Consider the following 23,128-nt stretch of genomic DNA (forward strand, 5'->3'; position numbering starts at 1 on the left):
AGGTCAGCAGTGGAACTTTCTGTAAGTGTAGGAAATCTTCCTTTAAACATGTAGGAGGGTTGGGATACCCTGCCAGGGGGAAGGACCCTCAAGGGCCTGTAGGGCGGATGAGGTGGGTACTGCTCTGTGGGGGTTACCTGGAACACACCTGTGCACTCTGGTGCCCTGGACAGTCTCATAGCCTTCCTTTCCCCACTGCACGTTCAGGGCTCAGCCCCAGAAAGGTCTGTCTCCAATTTGTTCTGAGTCCATTGTCCTTTAATTTTCTGCTCCCCCTCTGAACCAGGGGCCTGGCCCCCAGCAAGTTTGACAAGGCTGAATGAATGGTGCTCTGGGACGGCAAGCAGAGGCTTTCCTGTGTATCCACAGGCACACTGACCACCTCAGGGGACCACCTTGGGAGTCCCTTTGTGACTATTCCCTGCATCGTGCATCCTTCCTGGTAACAGGTGTTAGGGGACAGGTGACAGCAGTGTCATTCTGGTTCCTGTTCAGGGGTGGCATGGGCCACCCCCAAGCCTGGGATGGGGCAGGTGCCTTCCTGCTCTCAGACAAAAAGCTGCAGTTGAGATGGAGGAGGAGGCTCAAAATTAGCTCTGGGCATCCTTGTTGGGGGTTGGCACTGTGCCCAGGTCCTGTCAGCTCCTCATCACTGCAGCTAAGCTCTAGCTTTGGGGCTTCCTTCCCCTTGCTGCCCAAGGGTCATGGAGGCAGAATCTTTTGTGTTGCCCAGGTAGAAACAAAAAACTCCACTCCAAGGCCACCCCACTCTGCCCTAAGGCCAAGGTTACAGTGGCCAGAAGGGCCCTGGGCTCGTGGCAGCAGCAGCAGCAGCTCCTATTTATACATCTTTTACTCTCACCAAATGGGGTGAGGGCCCCACTGCACAGCTGCATTTAATCCTCATGAACATCCCATCTTATGCAGCAAGGAGTCTTTCAAAGATGGGGTATCCTGGCCAAAGTCCCAGGGGTCAGCCACTGGGTGGCTCTAAGAGCACTAAAAGCACTAAAAGCCACTCTAAGAGCAACTCCATCTCCCCACCTCCCAGGCCTCTGCAGGGCCACTTGATCCCCTAGGCTCCTTAAGGCCACACAACTTTGCCCATCTACACATGCTGTCAGCTTCATTCCACTGCTGGCAAGCACCCTGCTGCTCTTCCTCCCACAGCCACCACCTCTGAAGGAGGCCTCATCCCTTCCTTTCACAGGCCCCTCAATGCTGGTTCCCCATGGGGAGTCATCCAGGGACAAGGTCTAGGAGTCGGTCACTGTGCAGGCATGTGGTGGGGAGATGTCACCACATGTGGGACTGGCCATGCCACCATGGCAGATGTGGTGGCACTGTGGCCTGCTCTGGGGACCCTGACCTGCAGGCTGGGTGCCAACCCTCCTGTAAGCCCCAGCACGTAGCCCCTACTCTGGAGCCTGGGGCCATCCCTTATGCCTGGTGTACGGTTAATAACCTGGTTTGGTTAATGATCCTTGGGGGCTCCAGGAGGACTGGCCAGGGATTGTCTCCTCCCCAGGGCACCTGCACAGCACTGTAAGCAGTGAGCCCATCAGTTTGGAAGTCTCCCGTCAATGATTCTAAGCAGTGCAAATACTGAGCACCTGCTGTGTGTGGCCACTAGGGACTCAGGGAGGAGGTGGCCAAGTCTGACTAATGGGGTGTGCAGGTGATGGCGCCTGGTAACCTCAGGAGGTGAGTCACAACCACCATAATCACCAGGACTATATACTTGGCTGGGGGTGGGGCTGCAAGCACAGATCATTTCACCCAGCAGAACCTCCAGCGGCGTCCCGCAGCTGTTTCCCCATTTGGAAGGGGGATTGGAGAGCCTGGAAGCCTGCAGACTCCTGTCCCAGCCCAGAATGCTGCCCGCGGGGACACCCCCACGTGGGCAAACCCTGGAGGACGCCCCCCTCCTGGATGACCCCCGCCTGGCGCAGAGAGCCCGCCCCGCCCTACCTGCGGCGCCCCGTGCCGAGCCCCGCACCCCGCCCGCCGTGGCCTGTGTCCGCCACCGGAAGCGCCCGCCGGGTCCCCGCAGCGCAGCAGCCATCGCCATCACCGCCATAGCCACGCGGGGCCTCTCGGGCGCCTGGGGCTGTCCGCGGCGCTGCCTGCGCCGGCCCAGGGCGGGTCCGCCTGGCCAAGGACGCCGCCGCCGCCGAAGGCGAAGTGAGTGAGCTGGCGGACCGCGGGGATCCGGCCTTGGGTGGGGTTCTACGACCCGGGACAGGTCTGACACGGGGTGGGTGGGGTCTCCGGACCTCTGGTGGATCTGATCTGGGGTGGGGAGGGGGGCTCTTCTTCGACCTGGGGCGGACCTCATCTGCGGTGGGGGGGGGTCTCCGGACCTGGGGTGCATCTGATCTGGGGTCTGTTCTGGGGTGAGGAACTCCGGATGCGGGGTGGGAAATTAGGATGCCTGTGAGAAAGGATCCGACCTTGGGTGGGAATCTCTGGACGGAAGGGGCTGTGATACCAGACTGGGTTGAGGGAGTAGCAGATCTGTGTTGGAACGGGAAGATCCGACTTGGGGATAGGGTTCTAGACAAGGATAGGGGATCCGGCCTTCTATAGGGATCTAGACCTCAAGATGGGGCTATCTCCCGGGGGGAGTGCTTTGACTTGATGGGCTTGCAGAGGTCACACTTGATCTTTGAGCGGGATCAGACGCTTGGGAGTGGGAGAATTGTGGGTGTCAAGGCCTGGAGGAGCTCAGTGACAAGTTTCCCCCTGGAGGCCTGATGGACTGACCCCTGGGGTACCTCCAGGCTTTTCCTTTCAGGGAAATGGCTGCCATGAGGGAAAGGAAATGACTGGAGCCCAACACTCCAGCAAGGGCTAGGTGAGGGTGGTGTGGCCCCATCCCCATGTGAGAATGTTGAGAAAGAGGAAGTCACTCCAGAATGGACTTGTTATACCAGCCTTTCAGTTTTTAAAGTCAGGGACTTTTCTTGACCAATTGCCTGGGACTGAGCTTCCCTGACTGCCTACTGCCTGCTGCCTCCCAACTCCCAGAGGTGCTCTGAGAAGCAGTGTCGGGCCTAGTGGGGAGAGAAGTGCCATAGACGAACACAGCTGGTCACTAGTTACAGCAGTAAGGACAGATTTTATTCAGTACCTACCCACAGTAGGGGAAAGAGCTGAGCTCCATTCAGATTTGTTCAGAGGCACTGGGCCTTTCAAAGGAAGAGTGAATGAGTGGGGGAGGGGGATGGCAGGAGTGAGTCAGGGAAGTGAGAAGTTACGAAAAGTGGGAAGAGGAAGCTGGTCTGTGTAACACCCATTTGGATGTGCTAAGTCATGCTTATGAAAGCTCCCACAGCGACTTGGAGATGGAGCCCTATCCTCAGGTGTTTGCTGGAACAGTCACTTCTTTGGGAAGCCTGGAGTTTTCTCTGGCATGCACCTTAAGGGGGCTAAGGTCATCCTAAGGATGCAACTTTGAGCTGTTAGATGCTATTTAGTGTTTGTTCAAGTCTTTATAGGCCAAGGTTGAGGCCTAGTTGAGAAGAAGGCTCAGAGGAGCCTGGATAGAGTTTGGTCAAGGAAAGAGTCTTTGGCAGGTCTCTCCCTCTTGTTAAAGGAAAGAAGAGATGTTCTTTCTGCTGAATAATATAAGCCCATTTCCATTTGATCACCTTTTGTTGAACCATCTGTTGGAACTTGCTAGTAGAGGATACTTGCTGGATGGTGCCAGTGATCAGGCATTTAATGAGGGGCCTTTCTATGGGAACAGAAAGAAAAGCAAAGATTAAGGGTTGGAGCTGACCATAAACCTGATTTTTGAGTCCCACAGATGGCCAGTTGGGAAGAGTTTAGACATTGACCCCTAACATCTCGAGGTTGTGGAGTGAGGACCATTGTGGAAATCCGGTGGATTTCCCAGTTTGCAGTTTTGAGTGTTTATGGTCATATAGTATAGACATCAGTGTCACAGTCAAGATTATTTCTCCAAGCAGAGCATGGAAGATGTGGGAATTCCCATGGACTTCTGAGTGGCCCATGCAGCTGCAGCTCCAGGAATGAAGGTGCGCACACATGATTTGTTGTGTGATGAGCTCTTTGAGAGTTATATCAAATTGTCTTCATGCTTCAGCATGCGGGACTCTTTCAGATCCTGGAGGAAAAAGGGCAGCAACAGGACACCTGGAGTCCCAGGAAGGGTCTGGGCAGTCAGGTTTTAGTTCTCAGTGATGCCAAGTCAGGAGGGAAGGGAGAAAAATTGGAAACATCAATTTGGAGAATTGTAGTGAGATGCTGAAGGAATCTAGAAGAGCTGAGGGTTGGGTAAGGGCTGACAAAATGTGTAAGATGGAAGAATGCAGTCCAGTTCATAGGTAGTATAGTAAAACCTCAAACACAATAAACAGGATTAGAATCTGATAACCCACAAGTTTGTATTATTCTTTTCCATTGAGATATAACATTTCCCTCTGCAGCCACTTCCCTTTTTGATCAAAGATAATCACACAAAGATTATTTCTGTTTACAAAATCATTCTGGTCTCGTTAAATTTGGCCTGATTATTTACATAAGTGCAGCAAAAATGGCAATTGACCACATAGGCCTTGTTAAGTTTGCTTTGTGGAACTTTTTATGGGGAATCTCAGATTGGAATTTTAAAAGCCTTTCAAGGCTAGGAAGCCAAAACAAGAACTCACTATCAGTTCACCTGTAGATTTGGGTGAGTTCCTCTCTACTCAAGGTCCCCCAAATACCTTAGGGTTCCTGGGTCTGCCAGGAAGGGATGTTCCTTACTCACCTTGGGAGTAAGGCTAGGATCTTCTGTAAGCCAAGTACAAGCCTGGTTTTTTCAAGAGGGCTTTGTAAGCACTGCCTCCTTGTAAAATCAACTGTAGTTCTCAAAACTGTCTGGTCATGTCTGATTCCACGCGTCATTTTCAAATATGACATTCCTTGGTTATATAATCAGCCTTTTCAAGTTATGTCCTATCACAAAGAGGACAGGTTCTTACTGAATCTATGCAAATAACTATATTGCCATGAAAATAAGAATACTTAATAATAGTTCCCAATTTTTGGAGAAACGGGAGAAAAAGATAAATGCTTTGGTTTTGTTTACAAAACTATTAACTTGCTGGAGTGTTACGACTCATGGGTAGCTTAAGAGAAAAAAGAAGGGGCGCCTGGGTGTTTCAGGCAACTGCCTGAATGTAGAGTGTATGACTCTTGATTTCAGCTCAGGTCATGATCTCACGGTTCGTGAGTTTCAGCCCTGTGTTGGGCTCTGTGCAGACTGTGCGGAGCCTACTTAGGATTCTGTCTCTCTCTCTCCCTCTTTCAACCCCTCCCCTGCTTGCTCATGCACACGCACCCATGCACTCAATCTCTCTCTCTCTCTCTCAGAATAAATACACTTAAAAAAAAAGTGGGTTTTTCTTTGAACCCGGAAAATAGAATACTAAAGAGCCAAGAATATTCCAGACTAAAGTCATACAAAATTATAATCATCCTTTATCAGTTTATTCTGTTCCATGTAGTTAATTCTTGTCCTGCTTGATCTTGGTTAGTTTCATGAGCCCATCAGTTTCTCCACTAGAGCTCTGGAAAGCCTTACTCAGTCCCATAACATTTCAGAGTTACTGAAGCAAGGCCATCAGAAGTCTGTACCCCAGGTACCTGTCATATTCCTTACCATGGATCTTGGACAGTCCCTTCCAGTTGAAGACAAACCACTCTGGCCTGTAGCTGATCGCAAATGCTTTTGCAGAAGCAGCAGAGCGAAACAAAAACTATCTGTGGGTGACAAAGACTTAAATGGCCAGGGGTTAAAGATTTGATGAGAATCCCTTGTAAAAACACCACCACTGGGGCACCTGGGTGGCTCAGTCAGTTGAGCTTCCAACTCTTGATTTCTGCTCAGACTATTATCCCAGGGCTTGAGCCTTGGGATTCTTTCTCTCTTCTTCCCACTGCTCCTCTCCCCTGCTCACGTGCCCACCCTCTAAAAAAATTTAAAAAAAAATTTTTTTTTTAAGTTTATTTTTGAGACAGAGCATGAGCGGGGGAGGGGCAGAGAGAGAGGGAGACACAGAATCTGAAGCAGGCTCTAGGCTCTGTCTGAGCTGTCAGCACAGAACCTGATGTGGGGCTTGAACTCACAAACTATGAGATCATGACCTGAGCTGAAGTCAGATGCTTAACCCACTGAGCCACCCAGGTACCCCTCTCTAAAAAAGTTTTTTAAATAAATAAATAAATAAATAAATAAATAAATAAATAAAATAAGTAAAAAACACAACGGATAATAAAACTTGGTCATTTCTATAACATCCATACCATATTAACTGGAATTATGACTGATAATATACCAGGACATTTCCTGGTCTCTGAGGGTGCTGGCAAATTTATAGGAACTTTATATGATTTCTGACATCCTTATATTAATAACATCTATTCATAAAAACATCAATTTTGGAAGGTTGAGCCACGTGTTTTATCTGACAGTGCCTTTCAGGAAATCCAACAGGTCAATTAAAATTAATTAGTTTGGGGCGCCTGGGTGGCTCAGTCGGTTAAGCGTCTGACTTGAACTCAGGTCACCATCTCACAGTCTGTGAGCTCAAGCCCCGCGTCGGGCTCTGGGCTGATGGCTCAGAGCCTGGAGCCTGCTTCCGATTCCGTGTCTCCCTCTCTCTCTGCCCCTCCCCCGTTCATGCTCTGTCTCTCTCTGTCTCAAAAATAAATAAATGTTAAAAAAAATTAAAAAAAAATTAATTAGTTTAACATGTCTTTTTTACAAGGTGAAAGAACAGATCCTTTGAGATCTTCCAGAGACCCTCTAGGAAACCCCAAAGCGAGCTTGAAATCAAGAAGATCACTTAGAATTTGATTTGGGGAAAGTAGAGTTGTCAAAAATGTCAAAAGGTTTGCACGCTTGACTAAATAGGATCCCAGGTCACTATGAAACAATATTTGGTTATTTACTTAACCAAAGTGTCAATAAAAGAATCGAAAAGTAAATACTGGAGATAACATGATTGTAAAAACAAAAACAAAACCAAAACAAAACTTGGCTCTTTGGATAGTGAAAAGACCAGGTTCTCTTAAGTAATCAAGAACATGGTAATAACACAAAACACAGGAAATTATTTTGATAAGATAGAGGATTTTTATTTCCTCAAAAGGTAAAGATTGGTAAAGATTACTCAAAGGGTAAAGAAAAGCCTTTTACAATTTCTCATTAAAAGCAGACCAGTTGGGGCGCCTGGGTGGCGCAGTCGGTTAAGCGTCCGACTTCAGCCAGGTCACGATCTCACGGTCCGTGAGTTCGAGCCCCGCGTCGGGCTCTGGGCTGATGGCTCAGAGCCTGGAGCCTGTTTCCGATTCTGTGTCTCCCTCTCTCTCTGCCCCTCCCCCGTTCATGCTCTGTCTCTCTCTGTCCCAAAAATAAATAAACGTTGAAAAAAAAAAATTTTTTTTTTAAAATTTAAAAAATAAATAAATAAATAAATAAAATAAATAAAAGCAGACCAGTGATTCAAGAAGTTTTGTTGTTTTAGCAGAAAGAAAACCAAACTCTAGTTTTGCATGAGGATGTTATTGATAGTAAAGCTCATTTCAAAAACTATATATGAATCCATTTAATCTTAGCCAGCTTGGATCTCATAAAATCCTTTTTACCACAAACTTTATACAACTTTCTATATCCATTCAGGTTTTTGTCTATACTTTCCCCTTTTGAAAATATAACTCCAGGACAAAATCACTATCCTTTCCTTAACAAAAACAAATTATACATTCTTTGCATACTTTTCATGTGAAACACATCCTATTTTTCTCACATTCTTTGTTTACAAAGTTGTTTCCCTTCACTCTTATTGTTTCTAGTAGTTGTTTTATTTTCATATGATTATAATTTTTAGCCATTTGCAACATTTATTTTATAGATAAAGCAAGGAAGTAGATAATTGTGAATTGTCAGCCATACACTGGTATTCTGTAACAGATTAACAAATTTTATGAATATGCCATTTTGTAATCTGTAGAGGTATATACTCTGAATAGTACAAATTTTTTTAACGTGGCAAGAAGAACATACTTATTAACAGACCCAAATATCATTAGCCTTCTGTACCATATAAAAACAAGAAGTCAAGAGTATAAAACTTAAACTATAATTAGTAATGAATGTTCCAGCACTTTATCTTATGTAAAAATTATTTAGATAGTCAAAGAATATGTATTATGTAACCTAACTTGGCAAACCTCTAAGGCTACAAATTACCAGAAAGATTTTGGAGACAGTTTTTAGGCAGATACATATATATGTGTGTGTATGTATATATATTTTTTAGCAATATATATATATATATTTTTAAAGTAACGTCTTAGCCATGTGTGTACATATATATATGTGTGCATATATATATATATATATATATATATATAACTTTAGCCATATGTTGTATATATGTATGTACATATATATAGATATATAGATATATAGATATATAGATATATAGATATATATATTTTTTTTTTTAAGAAATCTCTGTCCCCAGCATGGGGCTTGAACTCATGACTCCAAGATCAAGAGTCACATGCTCTACCAAATGAGTCAGCCAGGTGCTCCTAGGCAGATATATTGTAAAGCACAATAATTGTTAAAATAAAGTTTGTCAGAATAGGGACTTCGTTTGATGAAAATCAGATTTATCATTTGTACAATCCTAAACCTTGAGTAGATAGAATATTAGCTTATTTGACTAGGAAACCAAGTGGAGTAAAAATGTATGTTTGTGAGACACCTGACTGGATCAGTTGGTGACTCTTGATCTCGGTGTTGGGGGTTCGAGCCCCATGCTGCATATAGAGATTACTTAAAAATAAAATCTTAAAAAAATATATATGTTTGCATTCCATTTAATATTGATAACACTAAAGATACACCTGTTTCATTAAATCAACAATATTAAGCCAGTCTTCTGTCATAGATTACTCAAATTATGTTAACTTGAGAAACAGTTGAGTTGGTTCTTATATTTCTGAGAGTTTTGGGGAAGATTTAGTTTATGTAAGTACTTATTTTTCTCTAAGCCAATTAGGATAGAACTACTTTAAGGGATTTTATAAATTAATTTGGTAATATCACCTGGAGGTAGAGAAATACCATACATACATACACACCTGTATGGACGTACATACATACTTACATACATAAACATACAGATTCAAATAGAGATCTCATGGTTTTCATTTAAAACTTTTAGCCATGCATCAGGCATAAATACAATTATTCCAAACTCACTAGTTTATATAAGAGTTGGACCTTATGTTTCTGGCAGATAGAGCAGGTTAGTTACCTGTTCAATAGGAAGGCTAAAGCTTTTCACCAGTGTTCACGGAGATCTTTTTAAGATCTGTTTAAGATCTTTTTGCCCTGATATATAATCTTATGGAGGCCATGTTTGTTTCCAGTTTGCTTTTTTTTTTCAACCCCAGTGAGTTACTTTGTTACTCAGCAAGCCCTGTGAGTTACTCAGCAAGCCCTGAGTCCTTTGAGAGCCCCCAGTGGGGCAGGGGGTCTACATGCCAGTGACTATGGGAGCTGAGGGGCTGGAGGGAAGGGGAAGGTATGGCAGGGTGGACTGGGAGGAGGAGGGAGGGGCTTGCAGGGGTCATATCAGAGGATGTAAGGTTGCTGGAGGGGGAGCAAAGGTGGTAAGCTAGGAAGGAGGAGAAGAGTGGATGGAAGGGAGAGGTCTCAGAGGAGCCACTAGGGGAGATCAGCAGTTTCCCACGGAAGCCATTGAAGTTCCAAATTATCCTTAGTAAAGTCATGCCAACAGGAAAGGAAGCAGACAGAATTAGCACCACGGTGGCATATTGTCAGCACGGTGCAAGAAGGGGGTTTCAGGGGGCACCTGGGTGGCTCAGTCAGTTAAGCGTCCCGACTCTTGATTTCGGCTCAGGTCATAATCTCATGGTTTGCCCCACATCGGGCTCTGCGCTGTCAGCAGAGCCTGCTTGGGATTCTCTCCTCCTCTCTGCCCCTCCCTCTGCTTACGTGCGTGCTGTCTCTCTCAAAATAAATAAATAAACGTTAAAAAAAAAAAAAAGAAGAAGAAGAAGAAGAAGGGGGTTTCAATCTACTGAGAAGCTCCTATAGGAGGAGCAGGATCAACCAGAGAGACAAAAAGGCCTCCCCAGAAGCCAGGAAGGACTTCCAGCCCAGGAGCTACCTTCTAGAAGCTCCTCCCACCCACCCTCCAGAGTATATTCAGAATAATAGAATCAAAACCTGTCCTCACTGCTGTAATGGACATTTGTTGGGAGCACTGGATCAGGAGTCCGAATCGCTACCAGACTAGTGAGCAGTGAGCAGCAGATCAGAGATGGGACAAAGGTCCCTGTGGGTGCTGCCATCCAACCTTTGAAGAGTGAAATGGGGAGTCCGTGTTCAGCTTGTACCCAGGGGCAGGGCTGAAACCACACAGTTGCTGGGGCTTGCTGATAGTGCCCATGAGCTGCCAGAACTTCCCCAGTTCCCAGGCAGAACGGGATCTTGAGCTCTGTCCTGTAGGGCTGGCCTTGCGGCAAGTGGCCAAGTATGGCTTGGCCATAATAAGGAAGGTTGGGGGTTGGGTGTTATTTTTGACATCTGGGGAAAGAGGTCTAAGAGAGGGACGCTGCATATACACTGTAGGCCCATTGGAAGGAAGTACACAGGGCAAGAGGACTCTGCTGTGATAGGAAGACCCCTTCCCCTGCCTCCAAGGACCCCGAGTGTACAGGCAGGCGTCCCTCCCTGGTGTCTATGCAGCTCCCCACCCGCTACACTCCCCCCCCCCCCCCCCAGAGGCAGACAGCTGGAGGGTGGAGACAGACTCCTGAGTGCCTGGGTGCCCCAGGGAGATGAGAGCAACAGTTGTTTTTCTGGATCTTGCTTCCTTACTGGGGAATGGCACGTCCCTATTCCTTTTTTGGAACAGGGAGGGCCACAAACAGGGTTGCCGGTTTTGTCTTCCACTGTTTCCTTTGGACTGTAGTAAAACATACAGAAGTCAAAATTTGCCACTTTAACCTTTTCAGTGCTACAGGTATACAATTCAGCGGTATTAACTACATTCATCTTGTGTACCCATTGTCACCATTTCCAGAACTTTTTCATCCCCCCCAAACACAAACCCTTTACTCATTCAACAGTTCCCCCTCCCCCACCCCAGCCCCCAGCAGCTTCTATTCTACTTTCTGTCTCTATGGATTTGCCTTTTCTACTTATTTCATGAAGTGGAATCATACAGTGTCTATCCTTTTCTTTTTTTTTTTTTACATAGCATGATGTCTTCCGAGGTTCATCCATCCATGTAGCAGCATGAATCATTGTCTCATTCATTTTAATGACGAAGTACTAGTCCATTGTATGGACACACCACATTTGGTTTATCCATTCGTCTGTTGATAGATGGGCTGTTTTGAATAATGCCTCTATGAATATTGGTATGCAAATATCGGTTCAAGTCCCTGCTTTCGGTTCTTTTGCGTATGTACTCAGGAGTTGAATAGGTGGTCATATGGTAATTCTATATTTAACTTTTTGAGGAACCACCAAACTGTTTTCCACAGCAGCTGCACCATTTTACATTGCTGTCAGCAGTGCACAAGTGTTCCAGTTTTCCCACATCCTCACCAACGTTTATTTTACACACACACACACACACACACACATATCTTTAAAAAAAATTTTTTTAACATTCATTTATTTTTGAGAGACAGAGTGAGACAGAGCATGAGTGGGGAAGGGGCAGAGAGAGGGGAGTACACGGTATCCAAAGCTGGCCCCAGGCTCTGAGCTGTCAGCACAGAGCCTGACACAGGGCTCAAACTCACAGACTGTGAGATCATGACCTGAGCCGAAGTCAGACGCTTAACCGACTGAGCCACCCAGGCGCCCCCATATGTATATATTTTTAGAGGGAGAGTGAGAGAGCACACGCAAGTGGGAGAGGAGCAGGGGGAGGGAGAGAGAGAATCCCAAGCAGACTCCACACTCAGCGCAGAGCCTGACACAGGGCTCAATCCCAGGACCATGAGATCATGACCTGAGCTGAAATCGAGAGTCAGACGCTTAACTGACTGAACCACCGAGGTGCTCCTGTTATTTTCCGTTAAAAAAAAAAAAAAAAAAAGAAGTTTTTTTTTTTTTTAAATAGCTCTCCTGGGGTGCCAGATTGGCACAGTCGGTTAAGTGTCTGACTCTTGATCGCAGCTCAGATCATGATCTCACAGTCATGAGTTCAAGCCTTGTTTCAGGCTCAGCGCTGATGGCACAGAGCCTACCTGAGATGCTGTCTCTCCTCTCTGCCCCTCTCCCGCTTGTGTGTGCACATTCTGTCTCTTTCCCCCCCAAAAAAAGATAAAAAACAATAGAAAAGAAAATAGCCATCCCAATGGGTAGTATGAAGTAGTATCTCATGTGGTTTCGATTTGCATTGCCATGAATAATGATGTTGGGTATCTTCCTATATGCTTACTGGTCATTTGTGGATCTTTGGAGAAATGTCTATTCAAGACCTTTGTCCATTTTCTAATTGGGTTGTTTGTCTTTTTGTTGTTGCATTGTAGGAATTCATGATTTGCAAATATTTCCTCCCATTCTATGGGTTGTCCTTTGGTTCTCTTGATAGTGTCCTTTGATGCTTTTAATTTTAATGAAATTCAATTTTTTTTCTTTTGTTACCTGTGTTTTTGAAGCCATATCTAAGAATCCATTGCCAAATCCACGGTCATGAAGATTTACTCCTATATTTTCTTCTAAGACTTTTATAGTTTTAGCTCTGAAAGTCAAGTCTTTGATTGATTTTCAGTTAATTTTTGTATGTGGTGTGTGGTAAGAGTCCAACTTCATTCTTTTGTAGGGGAATTTATTTGTCCCAGAACCATTTGTTAGAAAGACTGTTCTTTCCCATTGAGTGATCCTGGCACTCTTGTTACCAAATCATTTGATCATGGCACCTGAGTGGCTCAATCAGTTATGCTTCCAACTCTTGATTTCAACTAAGGTCATGATCTTTCAGTTGTGAGATTGATCCCTTCATCGGCCTCTGTGCTAGGCCTGAAGCCTGCTTAAGATTCTCTCTCCCTCCCCCTCTGCCCCTCCCCAACTCATGCTCTTGCTCTCTCTTACAAAGGAAAGGGAAGGGAAGGGAAGGGAAGGGAAGGGAAGGGAAGGGAAGGGAAGGGAAGGGAAGGGAAGGGAAGGGAAGGGAAGGGAAGGAGGAAATAATTTGATTATAGATATGAGTGTCTGTTTCTGGCCTCAGTTCTTTCTGTCAGTCTATATGTTTATCTTGTGCTAGTACCACACTGTCTTAATTACTGTAGCTCTGTAATAAGTTTGAAATTAGGAAGTATGAGTCCTCCAACTTTATTCTTTCTCACAATTGTTTTGGCTATTCAGATTCCAAATGATCTTTCGAATGGATTTTTCTATTCTTGCGAAAAATGCCATTGGAATTTTGATAGGAATTGCATTGTATCTGTAGATGACTTTGGGTGGTATTGACATCTTAACAATACCAAATCTTGCAGTCCATGAACATGGGATGTATTTTTGTTAATTTACGTCTTCATTTCTTTCATGCCCTCGTGATACTAAATGTATCATCTATGGAGGCCTTATAAAGCTTCTTCAGTGAAACACTGAAGCCCATGAGCAGCTTTTCTTTGCCCACCACTGCCCTGAGGTCAACAGCCATGAGAGATAGGAATCCCAGGATCCTGCATTGAAGTTTTGCCAGCCCTCAATGTAGTCAAGAAAGCATGTATGAAACTGTGCTCAGTGAGCCACTTCAAAACTTACTTTATGGCCTGTTTGAACATACATAAAACAGAGAGGATCTGAGCATGCCATTTGGCTTCCATACCCTGGCCTTTTGGCCAGGGTTGAGTTTCCTTTATCCTCCTGATGATCCCTCCTCCCCTTGTGGTGGTTTAAAGTCCCACCATTGTGCTTTCTGTTTGCATGTCTGTTAGGTAACCAGGACTCAAGGTCAAAGCCGAGCCTCCCTTCAGGTGTGGCCCCTCCCTGTGCCCTCCTGTCAGCCCTGAGGAACACAGTGCTGTGCAAAGTTATGAACAGACAGACCTAGAGATTAGAGACTTAAAAGCCAAATTTTTAACAGAATTCAAGTATTATGGAGATTGAAATTTATAGTTTATGACTCCAGGGTCCAGCAAGTATTGATTATTTAAGTGGAATATTACTTCTTATTTTTGATATATATTTCCAACCTTTATTGGATATTTTTTTAAATACAGAGAATAAAACAACATGACACATTATATCATCACCCAAACACTACTATGAGTATTAATAGGAATGCTAACAAACACAGATGTGTGGTTAGGAAATCCTAAGCAGTGGAAAGTTCTGGCTCCTTCAGGCTGCATGGGCCTCCCCTCATCGTTCCCTGTCATCTGTCCCCTAGAAAAGAGAAACTCTGCCCTTATCCACTGTACCCACCCCCCACCCCGTGTCCCCTCATCTGCCTCCTGGGTTATGGTACATGCTGCCCTGCGGGAGCCCTTTCCCAGGGTGGCCCCTGGAGCTATGGCAGACAGAATACCCGATTCACACTTTCTGGCATGGTGGGACCCAGGGCACACCGCAGGCAGGGGCACCCCACTGTGGTGCCAAGACTTGCCATACCTGCTCTGGACTTTGGGCCTTCTGGTGTAATCTGTGTATTTGCCCTCTTGGCCCCTTTTTCTCTTTGGATCATCTTTTTCTCATTGATTTGTATGTGTTCTTTGTAACTCACTCTTGGTCTTCTATGTCATTTCCAAATTTATAGTTATTTTCCTGGGGAAATATGGCTTAAGCAAAGTAGTTCATTCATTTCTCCTGCTTTTCATAAGGGACAGATGCACATCCTGTCATAACTTGCAGGGCAGTGCTGATGAGGACCAGGGAGACTCTCCCTGGTGTCCCTGGCCAGGTGACACTGCAGGGGACATCTCACTACCTCTTTGGGGCCTTTTGCTTTCAGAGGATGGAAAAGTGAAGTGCTGCCCTGGTGGGCAGGGCTGGCCTTTGGGAAGGGGCCCAGATATCTGGACCCTGGTCATTTTTAGGCTACAGTTTCTGTTGGTGTTTATCTAAAGGCAAACGAATTCTGCACAAATGTTATCTGTCTTGCTGCTGAGCTCAGAGAAGGAGCACACAGACCCCCTCAATCGGCATGGAGGGCAGGAGCCGGCTATGAGAGTGGCTCTAAAGGTCAGGGTAGCACTGGGAGCAGAAGAGCAAGTGTGGGCCAAGGAACCAGGGCCACTGCATGTGCATACTCCAACCTGTTGCCAATACATCCACTCTGCCTTGTGTAAATAGGCCACATGGCCTATACCACCGGCATCTGGGTGTCTACACTCACCTGGGGCAGAGTCTCAGCTTCCTGTTCATCCTCTGCTCTGTTCTCCAAGCCACCACTGTCTCCTCATGGTCCAAGGTGTGGGGGTTTGGAGCCCTCAACGGTCCTCAAAGTGCTCTTCCCACTGAGGCCCTCAGTCTGCCTGCTCTCCCTGATGTTCCTTTCCAAATGGGAGCTTCTGGGAGTGCAGAGTCCTGTATGGTGGTGGCTGTGGTTCAGCAAGCCTTTCCTGTGAATAATCTTTGGCAACCATGGGCCCCAACAGAGGCTTCCGTGTTCCTCTTTATTTTGTTCTTAACCATTTTATAAGGGGTCTGGCCTGAAATCTCAGCATCTACCCTGAATATCTTGAACTCTGCTCTGTGCTAATGAGGAACCCAGGGCTGAGTGGCTCAGCCTTGTCTGTGTCTCCAGGGCCCCACCTGACTGGGTCCCGAGCTACCTGCCTAAAGGGTGGCTTGCCAGGGGAGGTTGTGCCACAACTAACTATTGTCGTTAGTTGTCTGATAGAGCTGGCATGTCTCGCTTACCTATGATATAGGCGGCAGGACTGGCCTTCATTCTGGGACAGACACATGACATGTGGCCATCCCTGAGGGGAGTGGTGAGTGAGTCTATGCCCTGAGTGCCTGGCCTGGGGACCGCCTGTGTTCTTACCTGAGAACTCACTTAAAGGGCCACACAAACCTCCTGAACTGTTCCTGGTGTGAGCACCCAAGGGAGCTGCACACAGGACAGAGCCTCCCCTGTGCCCACCTCTGTCAGAGCAGCAGCTGACCCAGGCTGTCTGGGAAAGCACCCAGGGAGGAGAGCTGTGATCAGCAGGTCCCCAGGCAGGACAGCCAGACATACCTACTCTGTGCACCTGATGGCACAGCCCTGGGGGCAGGAAGCTGTTTGGGGGCAGAAAGGTCTGCATTCCCCTGATGTTGAGATGAGCCAGGCAACTGGGACTCATAGCTAGCTTCTTGAACCCTAGGCCCCCATCAGCATTGGCAGCACCCCCAAACTGAGGAGAGTGTGAGGAAGCCAGGAGGGGCAGGTCTGCAGTTAACGCCAGGGTGGTTTGAGCTCCAGAGCTGGCTGCAGGGCTTCCAGGCTAGCCACAAGGCACTGAAGCCCGCTGCCTCCCGCCTGGCTCTCTGCCCTACCCCTTCTCCCCCCTCTTTCTCACTCCACCCTATCCCTACCCCTTCTCAGATGCTGGAGGCCCCACCCCTGCTGTTGGCAGCCTTCTCATTGGGCCTGGTGCTGCTGGTGCTGCTGCTGTGCCACTCCTACTCGGGCTTTCTCCTTATCAGCTGGAATGAGTTCGTCCTGCAGCCCCTCTACAACCTGTTCATGGGCAACACCAAGGAGCAGCGCATCCTGCGTCATGTGCTGCAGCATGCGGTGGCCGGGGACCCACAAAGTGTGCTGGAGGCCATCGATACCTACTGTTTACAGAAGGAGTGGGCTATGAATGTGGGTGACAAGAAAGGTAGGCAAGCCCAGCCTGCAGGTAGCAGGCCTGGGAATGGAGATCCCCGATGGAGGAGCACAGCCTGTAAAGGAGAGGCCTGTTATCACCCTGTTTCTGGATGCTGGGGTAGGGGCTTGTCTGGAGCCTGGAGGCTGGAGCTGATCACCCACCTTCCTTGGCCAGGGGCAAAGGCTGTGCAGAGACCCCAAAACCCACATCGCTGTCCTCGTGGGGAAGGAGGGACGTTTGATAAACTGCCTGGGACCCTTCCTTGCCCCATACCTACTCACCTACGAGTTGGTGGTAGGCCTGACACTGGCATGCCGTCTGATGGAGCTGGGTGAAGGTGCAAGGCAGGCAGTGGGTTCCTGGCTGTCCCTGCTGGTCATGAGGGTGTACAGAGCTCCTTGGACTCTGCCCAGCGCAGGCACCAGGGCCCCCTCCTGACCTTTGGACTCCAGCCTAGGGCACAGGCATGTGCTGTGCTGCACTCCTGGGAGTTGGGCCCTCATGGGCAGGATGGGGTGAGGGCTTCTACAGAGGGCAGCTCTCGTTTAGGACGAGTTGGGGTCAGCCAAGAATCATCTGAAAGAGAGGGACCAGAGTGTGCTGAGACCCAGAGGCCTGAGGGACCCTGGGAGTTTGGAGAGTGTGTTTAGTGGGACAAGGGGAACAGGGGAGGCAGGCATCTGTAGGGACTGATGCTCAGTTTGGAATGAGCAGGTCCAAGACCAGGAGTGGGTCACTTCCCTCTGCCTGTGCTCACCCTCTCATCTGCCCCGCAGGCCAGATCTTGGATGCAGTGGTGCGGGAGCAGCGCCCATCGGTGCTGCTAGAGCTGGGGGCCTACTGCGGCTACTCAGCTGTGCGCATGGCCCGCCTGCTGGAGCCCGGGGCCCGACTGCTCACCATTGAGCTCAACCCTGACTACGCCGCCATCACCCAGCAGATGCTGGACTTTGCAGGCCTGCAGGACAGGGTGTGTTGCTGCCCCAGGGTGATAAATGTGGACACTGAGACACCAGGGGTCAGGTGCAAGGGGGGAGGGGAAGGGTTTGGGTCGCCCCAATGCAGTTCAAGGCCACATTTATCCTGTTGTGCCTGGCCTCATGGCACCTCCTAGGCCAGGCTTCACGGAACCCCCAGCAGCTCTGTGAGGGAGGTCTTGCCACCCCACTCCACAGAGCAGGAAACTCCCAGGCTGTCCTTGGAGGGAGCGGGGTAGAGTGGAGACTTATCTTCCCAGAACCCCAGAGAAGACTGGTAAGGACACTTGAGTGTCCAGGAAGGGTAGCCTGTCCCATTTGGGTGTGGACACCAACAGAGTGCCGTTCCAGGTAACCGTTGTGGCCGGGCCATCTCAGGACATCATCCCCCAGCTGAAGAAGAAATACGATGTGGACATGCTAGACATGGTCTTCCTTGACCACTGGAAGGACCGGTACCTGCCAGACACTCTTCTCTTGGAGGTAAGCTCTGCACCCACCTGGTCCACAGGGGCCTCAGTGTTGGTGGCTGGTGCAGGGGCCGCCCCAGGTGGCCCTGGTGGCACAGGTGATTTGGGCAGGCCCACCTGAGGTCACGGAGCATGGAGGGCCAGAGGAAGCCCCAGGGGTGGTGTGGAGATGGGAGGAAGGTGGTTCTGGGCAAAAAGCCTCAGCTAGGCCCGCTAGGTAGCCTGTGCAGGGGCAGCAGGGAAGGGCGAACACTAACAGGGCATCTCCTGCCCATTTTCCCCAAAGGCTCCTTATTGTGCATCCCCCTGCACCCCTATCTCACCATCCTCATACCCCATCCCATACCAGCCCTTAACGCTGCTGCTTGGCCAGCCCCAAAGTGGTGACCAGGGAGGCTGCCTCATCCCCAGGTAGGACCCTGGATGGGCTATTAATGAGCTGACCCACGAAGCTTAATATTGATGACCGCTACCTTGTCTGTCCCAACTGGGCAGTCAAGATCACACTTAGTGGCTACTTGGCCCTCCACTGAGAACTGGGGAGGTTTTGCCCCACCACGGCCTCCCCACCTGGAGGCCAGCATGGAAGGGTCCCATGTTGTCTGTGTCATGCTAACCCATCTCAGATCGCACAGGGCCTGGTCACTCGGCCCAGGGAAGAGAGGCCATGAGCATGGTATGCATGGCCATTGGAGCCATGGCTGAAGGCTGGGCAGGACCTTGCACACAGTGAGTGGTTCTGGAGCAGGCATGGAGGGCCAGGTGCCTGGACGCAGCAGGAAGGAACCAGCCCTGGCCTGGGGGCTATGAGGGCACAGGATGTTCTGGGAATGTGGGCCAGAGCCATGTGTGGAGGGCCTTGAATGCCACACAGAGTGGGGACATGAGGGGCTTTAAGCAGGTGAGAACAAGGTTAGATCTATCCTCAGGAAAGATCCCTGTTAGGGATAGTGGGGAGAGATAGCTATAGAGAGGGTGGTGCAGAGACCTGGAAACCTCAGGGAAGGGCTGAGAGTGGGGAGGGGATCCATGGGCTAGAAGTTGGACCAGTCACCTGCATTGGCTGAGATAGGTGGTCAGTGGAGGGATGTCAAGAAGACCCAAGGCCCAGGAACCAGGCAGCTGTGGGGAGCATAGCTGCCTCGTGGAGGCCCAGCTCCAGGCCAGGGGTGTGAACCTGGAAATCTGGTGTGGAGGGCAGAGGCCAGGCAGCCAAGCCACCTGGGCCTGCACAGGGATTGGGGAAGGGATTTCAGCAGCTTTGGTGTATGTGATAATTACAAGGGCCTGCATTTATAGAAACGTAGCAAATATTGCCATTTAGAAACTAGGAAACTAATAGTTTTCTCAGTGCTGCTTGTTCAAAGCTGGTAATTATCTCAAAAGAAAAGAAGTCATGAATTGGGAATGAATACTTTTTTAAACACACATTCTGAAGCCCTGCAGCTGGGCTCTGCGGGCCCTTGGTTTATGCTGGGTCAGCCTGGGGCTGCTGGCTGCTCTGAGGAGGCCCCACTGCCATGTCACACGGGCTCTCCACAGGGCAGCTTGAGTGTCCTCACAACATGGTGGCTGGCTTTCCCCACAGCCAGGAATGGGTGACAGAGACGGAAGGAACAATAAGGGAGCCATCGTGCCTTGTATAACCGTCTCTGAAGGCTTACACTGCCACTTCTGCCTCCTTCTCTTTGTTACAAGACGGTCACTAAGCCTGGCACACACCCAGTGGAAAAGGAACCACAGAGTTTAAAAGCACCTCAAGTACAGGCTACCTGGTCCTCTGAGGGCTGTTTCGTCCCAGCAGGGGTTAGCACAATAGGTTTGCTCAGACGGGGTGGGCTTCTCCAGGGGGTCTGTGTCCTCCATCAGGAGGCGTGATGTGTGGTGAAAGGTGGGGTAAGTGCTGCCATTCTCTCCCTTCTGACCAGTTTCTTCAAGGATGGGTAGGCCCCAGCACCCTCCAAACACGTCCAAAGCTTCTTCCTTTCATTCCTTCTTTCATGGTCAGCTCGGTTTTTAGTGTCTGATGACTTGTCCCAGCTGGGGCCAGCAGTGCCTACTGAAGTCAGCTCCCGAGCAGCTCGACCCCACATATGAGGCTCAGAGCCCTACTCCTGGCTCACCTTGTCCATTTCCCGCCGGAGACCTCAGCTCCCCTTCTAGGGCCTGGGCCGGGGTGCCTTCTCCCGGATAGCTGTTTTAGGTTTTTCTGGCCAGGATTGCTAGGGAGTTTTCTTTTTAGAAGAGAAAACGCTCCATGCCTCACAGTGGTACTTTCTGTTTAAATTCTGGCTCATGGATTGTCCCTAGCCTCACTGACCTCACAGCTGTGTTTTCCACTCTGGCCAGAGGACCCTTGGCTTCCCCCACAGCCCACAGGCTGAAAGTGACTGTGGTCACCACCAGAACTGAGACCCTTGTAAGACTCTGTCCTAGGGCACATCCCTGGAGGTGTACAGAGTTAAATCCCCATGTTTTTAAATCACTTAGAGATGCCCATTGTGTGTGGTCCTGCTAGCAATTTGGGACACTCCTGGGGTCACTTTGATTTTGCTTCTGATGTTTGGCATTGCTTTTTTTTTTTTTTTTTTTTTAATTTTATGATCGTGTGAAAAAGAAGCTCCATGCTTCCAAAGTTAAATCTAGGACAAGGCAACTGGTGTGACCCATTGCCCTGGTCTGACCCTCTTCCACAGGCAACCATTTCCTCTCAAAGTTTTTTTCTATTGTTTCCTATATTCTAGGCAGCCCCACCCCCAGCTCACCATCCTGGCTGGGTCCAGCTGCTGCTTCTTCCTTCTGTACAGCCCAGGCCCAGGCATTGGTAGAGATAGGGTGTTCAAATGCCAGAGTTTGGGGATGTCCAGGGCAAACCCCCAAGGGGCAGGCTTCTTGGTGGGGATGTCTGCCCTGCCTCCACCCCCATCCCTCCAGGGTCACCCTCGTCAGGCATTAGGACCTCCAGTGACAGTGCACAGCAGCCCGTGCACTGGGCACCAGGCATCTCCCCTGGAAGAACCATGTGTTCCTGGCACTGGGTGACTGAGGGCCCCACTAGCCTTGAATCAGTCCTGTGGCCTGAATCCTGGCTCCACTGCCTCCTCCATTTACTCATCCAGCTAGCATTATTAGCCACTGTGCGTGCCACATGTTGTTTTAGGGGCTGGGGATGCAGGACCTAACAAAGAGCAAAAGATTCGCCCTCACAGAGCCACATTCTGGAGGCAGGATTTGTGCTCAGCACAGCCCTTTCTTGGAGTGGCTGCTGCCAGGGAGGAGATGGAAGGCAGTGGGGAGACCCTCATGCCAGGAGCTGACTCCAGGCCAGACAGAGGCAAGTGTGTGGAGCCTCCACCTGGCCAAGAGCACCTAACCTCCCCATTTGTGGTTGGTTTGATGGGCACCTGTCACCCTCACCCCTTCCCACCATCTGTCCCCTGCAGGAGTGTGGCCTGCTACGGAAGGGGACAGTGTTGCTGGCCGACAACGTCATCTGCCCAGGAACACCAGAATTCCTGGCATATGTGCGCAATAGCAGCCGCTTTGAGTGCACACACTTCACCTCGTACCTGGAGTACTCGACAGCAGTGGATGGCCTCGAGAAGGCTGTCTACATGGGCCTGGATGGCCCAGCACAGCCTTGACCACCCACCCTGCTCCAGGCTCCCTTGCCAAGCCTGGTTACGAAAAGCACAACAGATGCACTCCCGCCAACCCTGCTTTTGCAGTTCTGGGGTCTGTCCTCAATGTAGCACACTTGAGGCTTGTGAGGCCAAAGCCTGCCTACACTGGACCCTCTGCACGGCGACTCTGGGCTGTCACCACTGCCTAAGTGGTGTCACCTAAGTGCAGCCAGCTTACCATGCAAAATCACTGCAATACATCTGGAAAGTACGTTTGTAAATACCAATCAGGACAGGTGGTGCCTGTGATGGTGTCACTCACTCCCACCAGCATTTTCGATCAATTAGGTTTCTTACATCGACAGGTCCTCAGGCACTGACATATTCAGCAGACACTGGAAGTGGGGGGGGGGGGGGGAAGTTGGGAACATTTGGAAACTGTTGGGCTGTGCACTCAGTCTGTCCTTCAGGTTTGCCATCACCAGGTGGCAGCAATGCCTCAGTCATGGCACTGTGCCCAACAACTCCTATCCACTTGTGATTCCTGCATTCTTTCACCTTCTTGTAAAGAATGAAACACAACTTTACTAACATCAGCTCAGTGTTAATAATCCTATATGTCAGTATCACATTTAAAAGATGCTAAAAGAGAAATTAAAAATCTAAATATTTAAATAAAAGAGATCAACTTAGTGCTTCTTTTTAACTGCTGCCCTGCTCCTTCTTTCCTGTGGTGCCATCAACTCTGGCACCACACCCAGTGTTCCCCTTCACTAGATGCTAATGCTGGCCTGGGGGCTCATGTGGCCGGGCTGAGGGTACCTGTTGCATCCCCATGGGAATGTCCGTAGGCTGAGGTGAGTCCCCATCTGGAGACTGTCCCGGGAAACTGGAACAGGGCACTTGGTCAGCCTCTGTGTCCATTTCTGACCAAGCAGATACTAGGGAAAGGTAGACATGGGGCCCCACCACAGTGCAGGGTGTAGTCTCTGGCACCTGGCCCCTTGGGGTCCCTGGGTGGCAGTGAGTAGAAGCAACTTGCCCAGTCCTTCCTGGCCTTGTTTATGGAAGAGTGGGCTCAGACCAACTCTGGCATTTATAGATTGCCCAGCTAGCAAGTAATGAAGTAGAATTAGTTTGCATCTCTCTAAATCCACAGCTGCCTAAACCAACCCTG

The 23,128-nt window shown here is 49.0% G+C and overlaps 2 protein-coding genes across 11 annotated transcripts in view; one reads left to right on the forward strand and one right to left on the reverse strand.

Annotated features, from left to right (window-relative positions):
• TXNRD2 (thioredoxin reductase 2) overlaps nt 1-2,080 on the reverse strand; it is a 51,715-nt gene extending 49,635 nt beyond the window's left edge. For all 6 annotated transcript variants that reach the window (XM_045458976.1, XM_045458980.1, XM_045458974.1 and 3 more), the window contains exon 1: nt 1,972-2,080. In XM_045458976.1, coding sequence (XP_045314932.1) covers nt 1,972-2,080 — 109 coding nt within the window. The remainder of the gene's footprint in view (nt 1-1,971) is intronic.
• Nucleotides 2,070-22,657, forward strand: COMT (catechol-O-methyltransferase). 5 transcript variants are annotated; one of them, XM_045458984.1, is made up of 6 exons: nt 2,070-2,184; nt 16,611-16,890; nt 17,658-17,851; nt 18,210-18,341; nt 18,615-18,739; nt 21,772-22,657. In XM_045458984.1, exons 2-6 carry the CDS (start codon nt 16,611-16,613, stop codon nt 22,172-22,174), a joined length of 1,134 nt encoding a protein of 377 aa, XP_045314940.1. In that variant the 5' UTR covers nt 2,070-2,184; the 3' UTR covers nt 22,175-22,657. The 5 variants fall into 5 exon arrangements, with proteins under 5 accessions (XP_045314940.1, XP_045314943.1, XP_045314944.1 ...); XM_045458987.1 differs by having other exon boundaries at nt 18,678-18,739; XM_045458985.1 differs by lacking the exon at nt 2,070-2,184 and adding an exon at nt 2,239-2,257.
• Nucleotides 22,658-23,128: the final 471 nt, after the last annotated feature.

This window comes from Leopardus geoffroyi, chromosome D3, assembly GCF_018350155.1.
Source record: "Leopardus geoffroyi isolate Oge1 chromosome D3, O.geoffroyi_Oge1_pat1.0, whole genome shotgun sequence".
NCBI lineage: Eukaryota > Metazoa > Chordata > Mammalia > Carnivora > Felidae > Leopardus > Leopardus geoffroyi.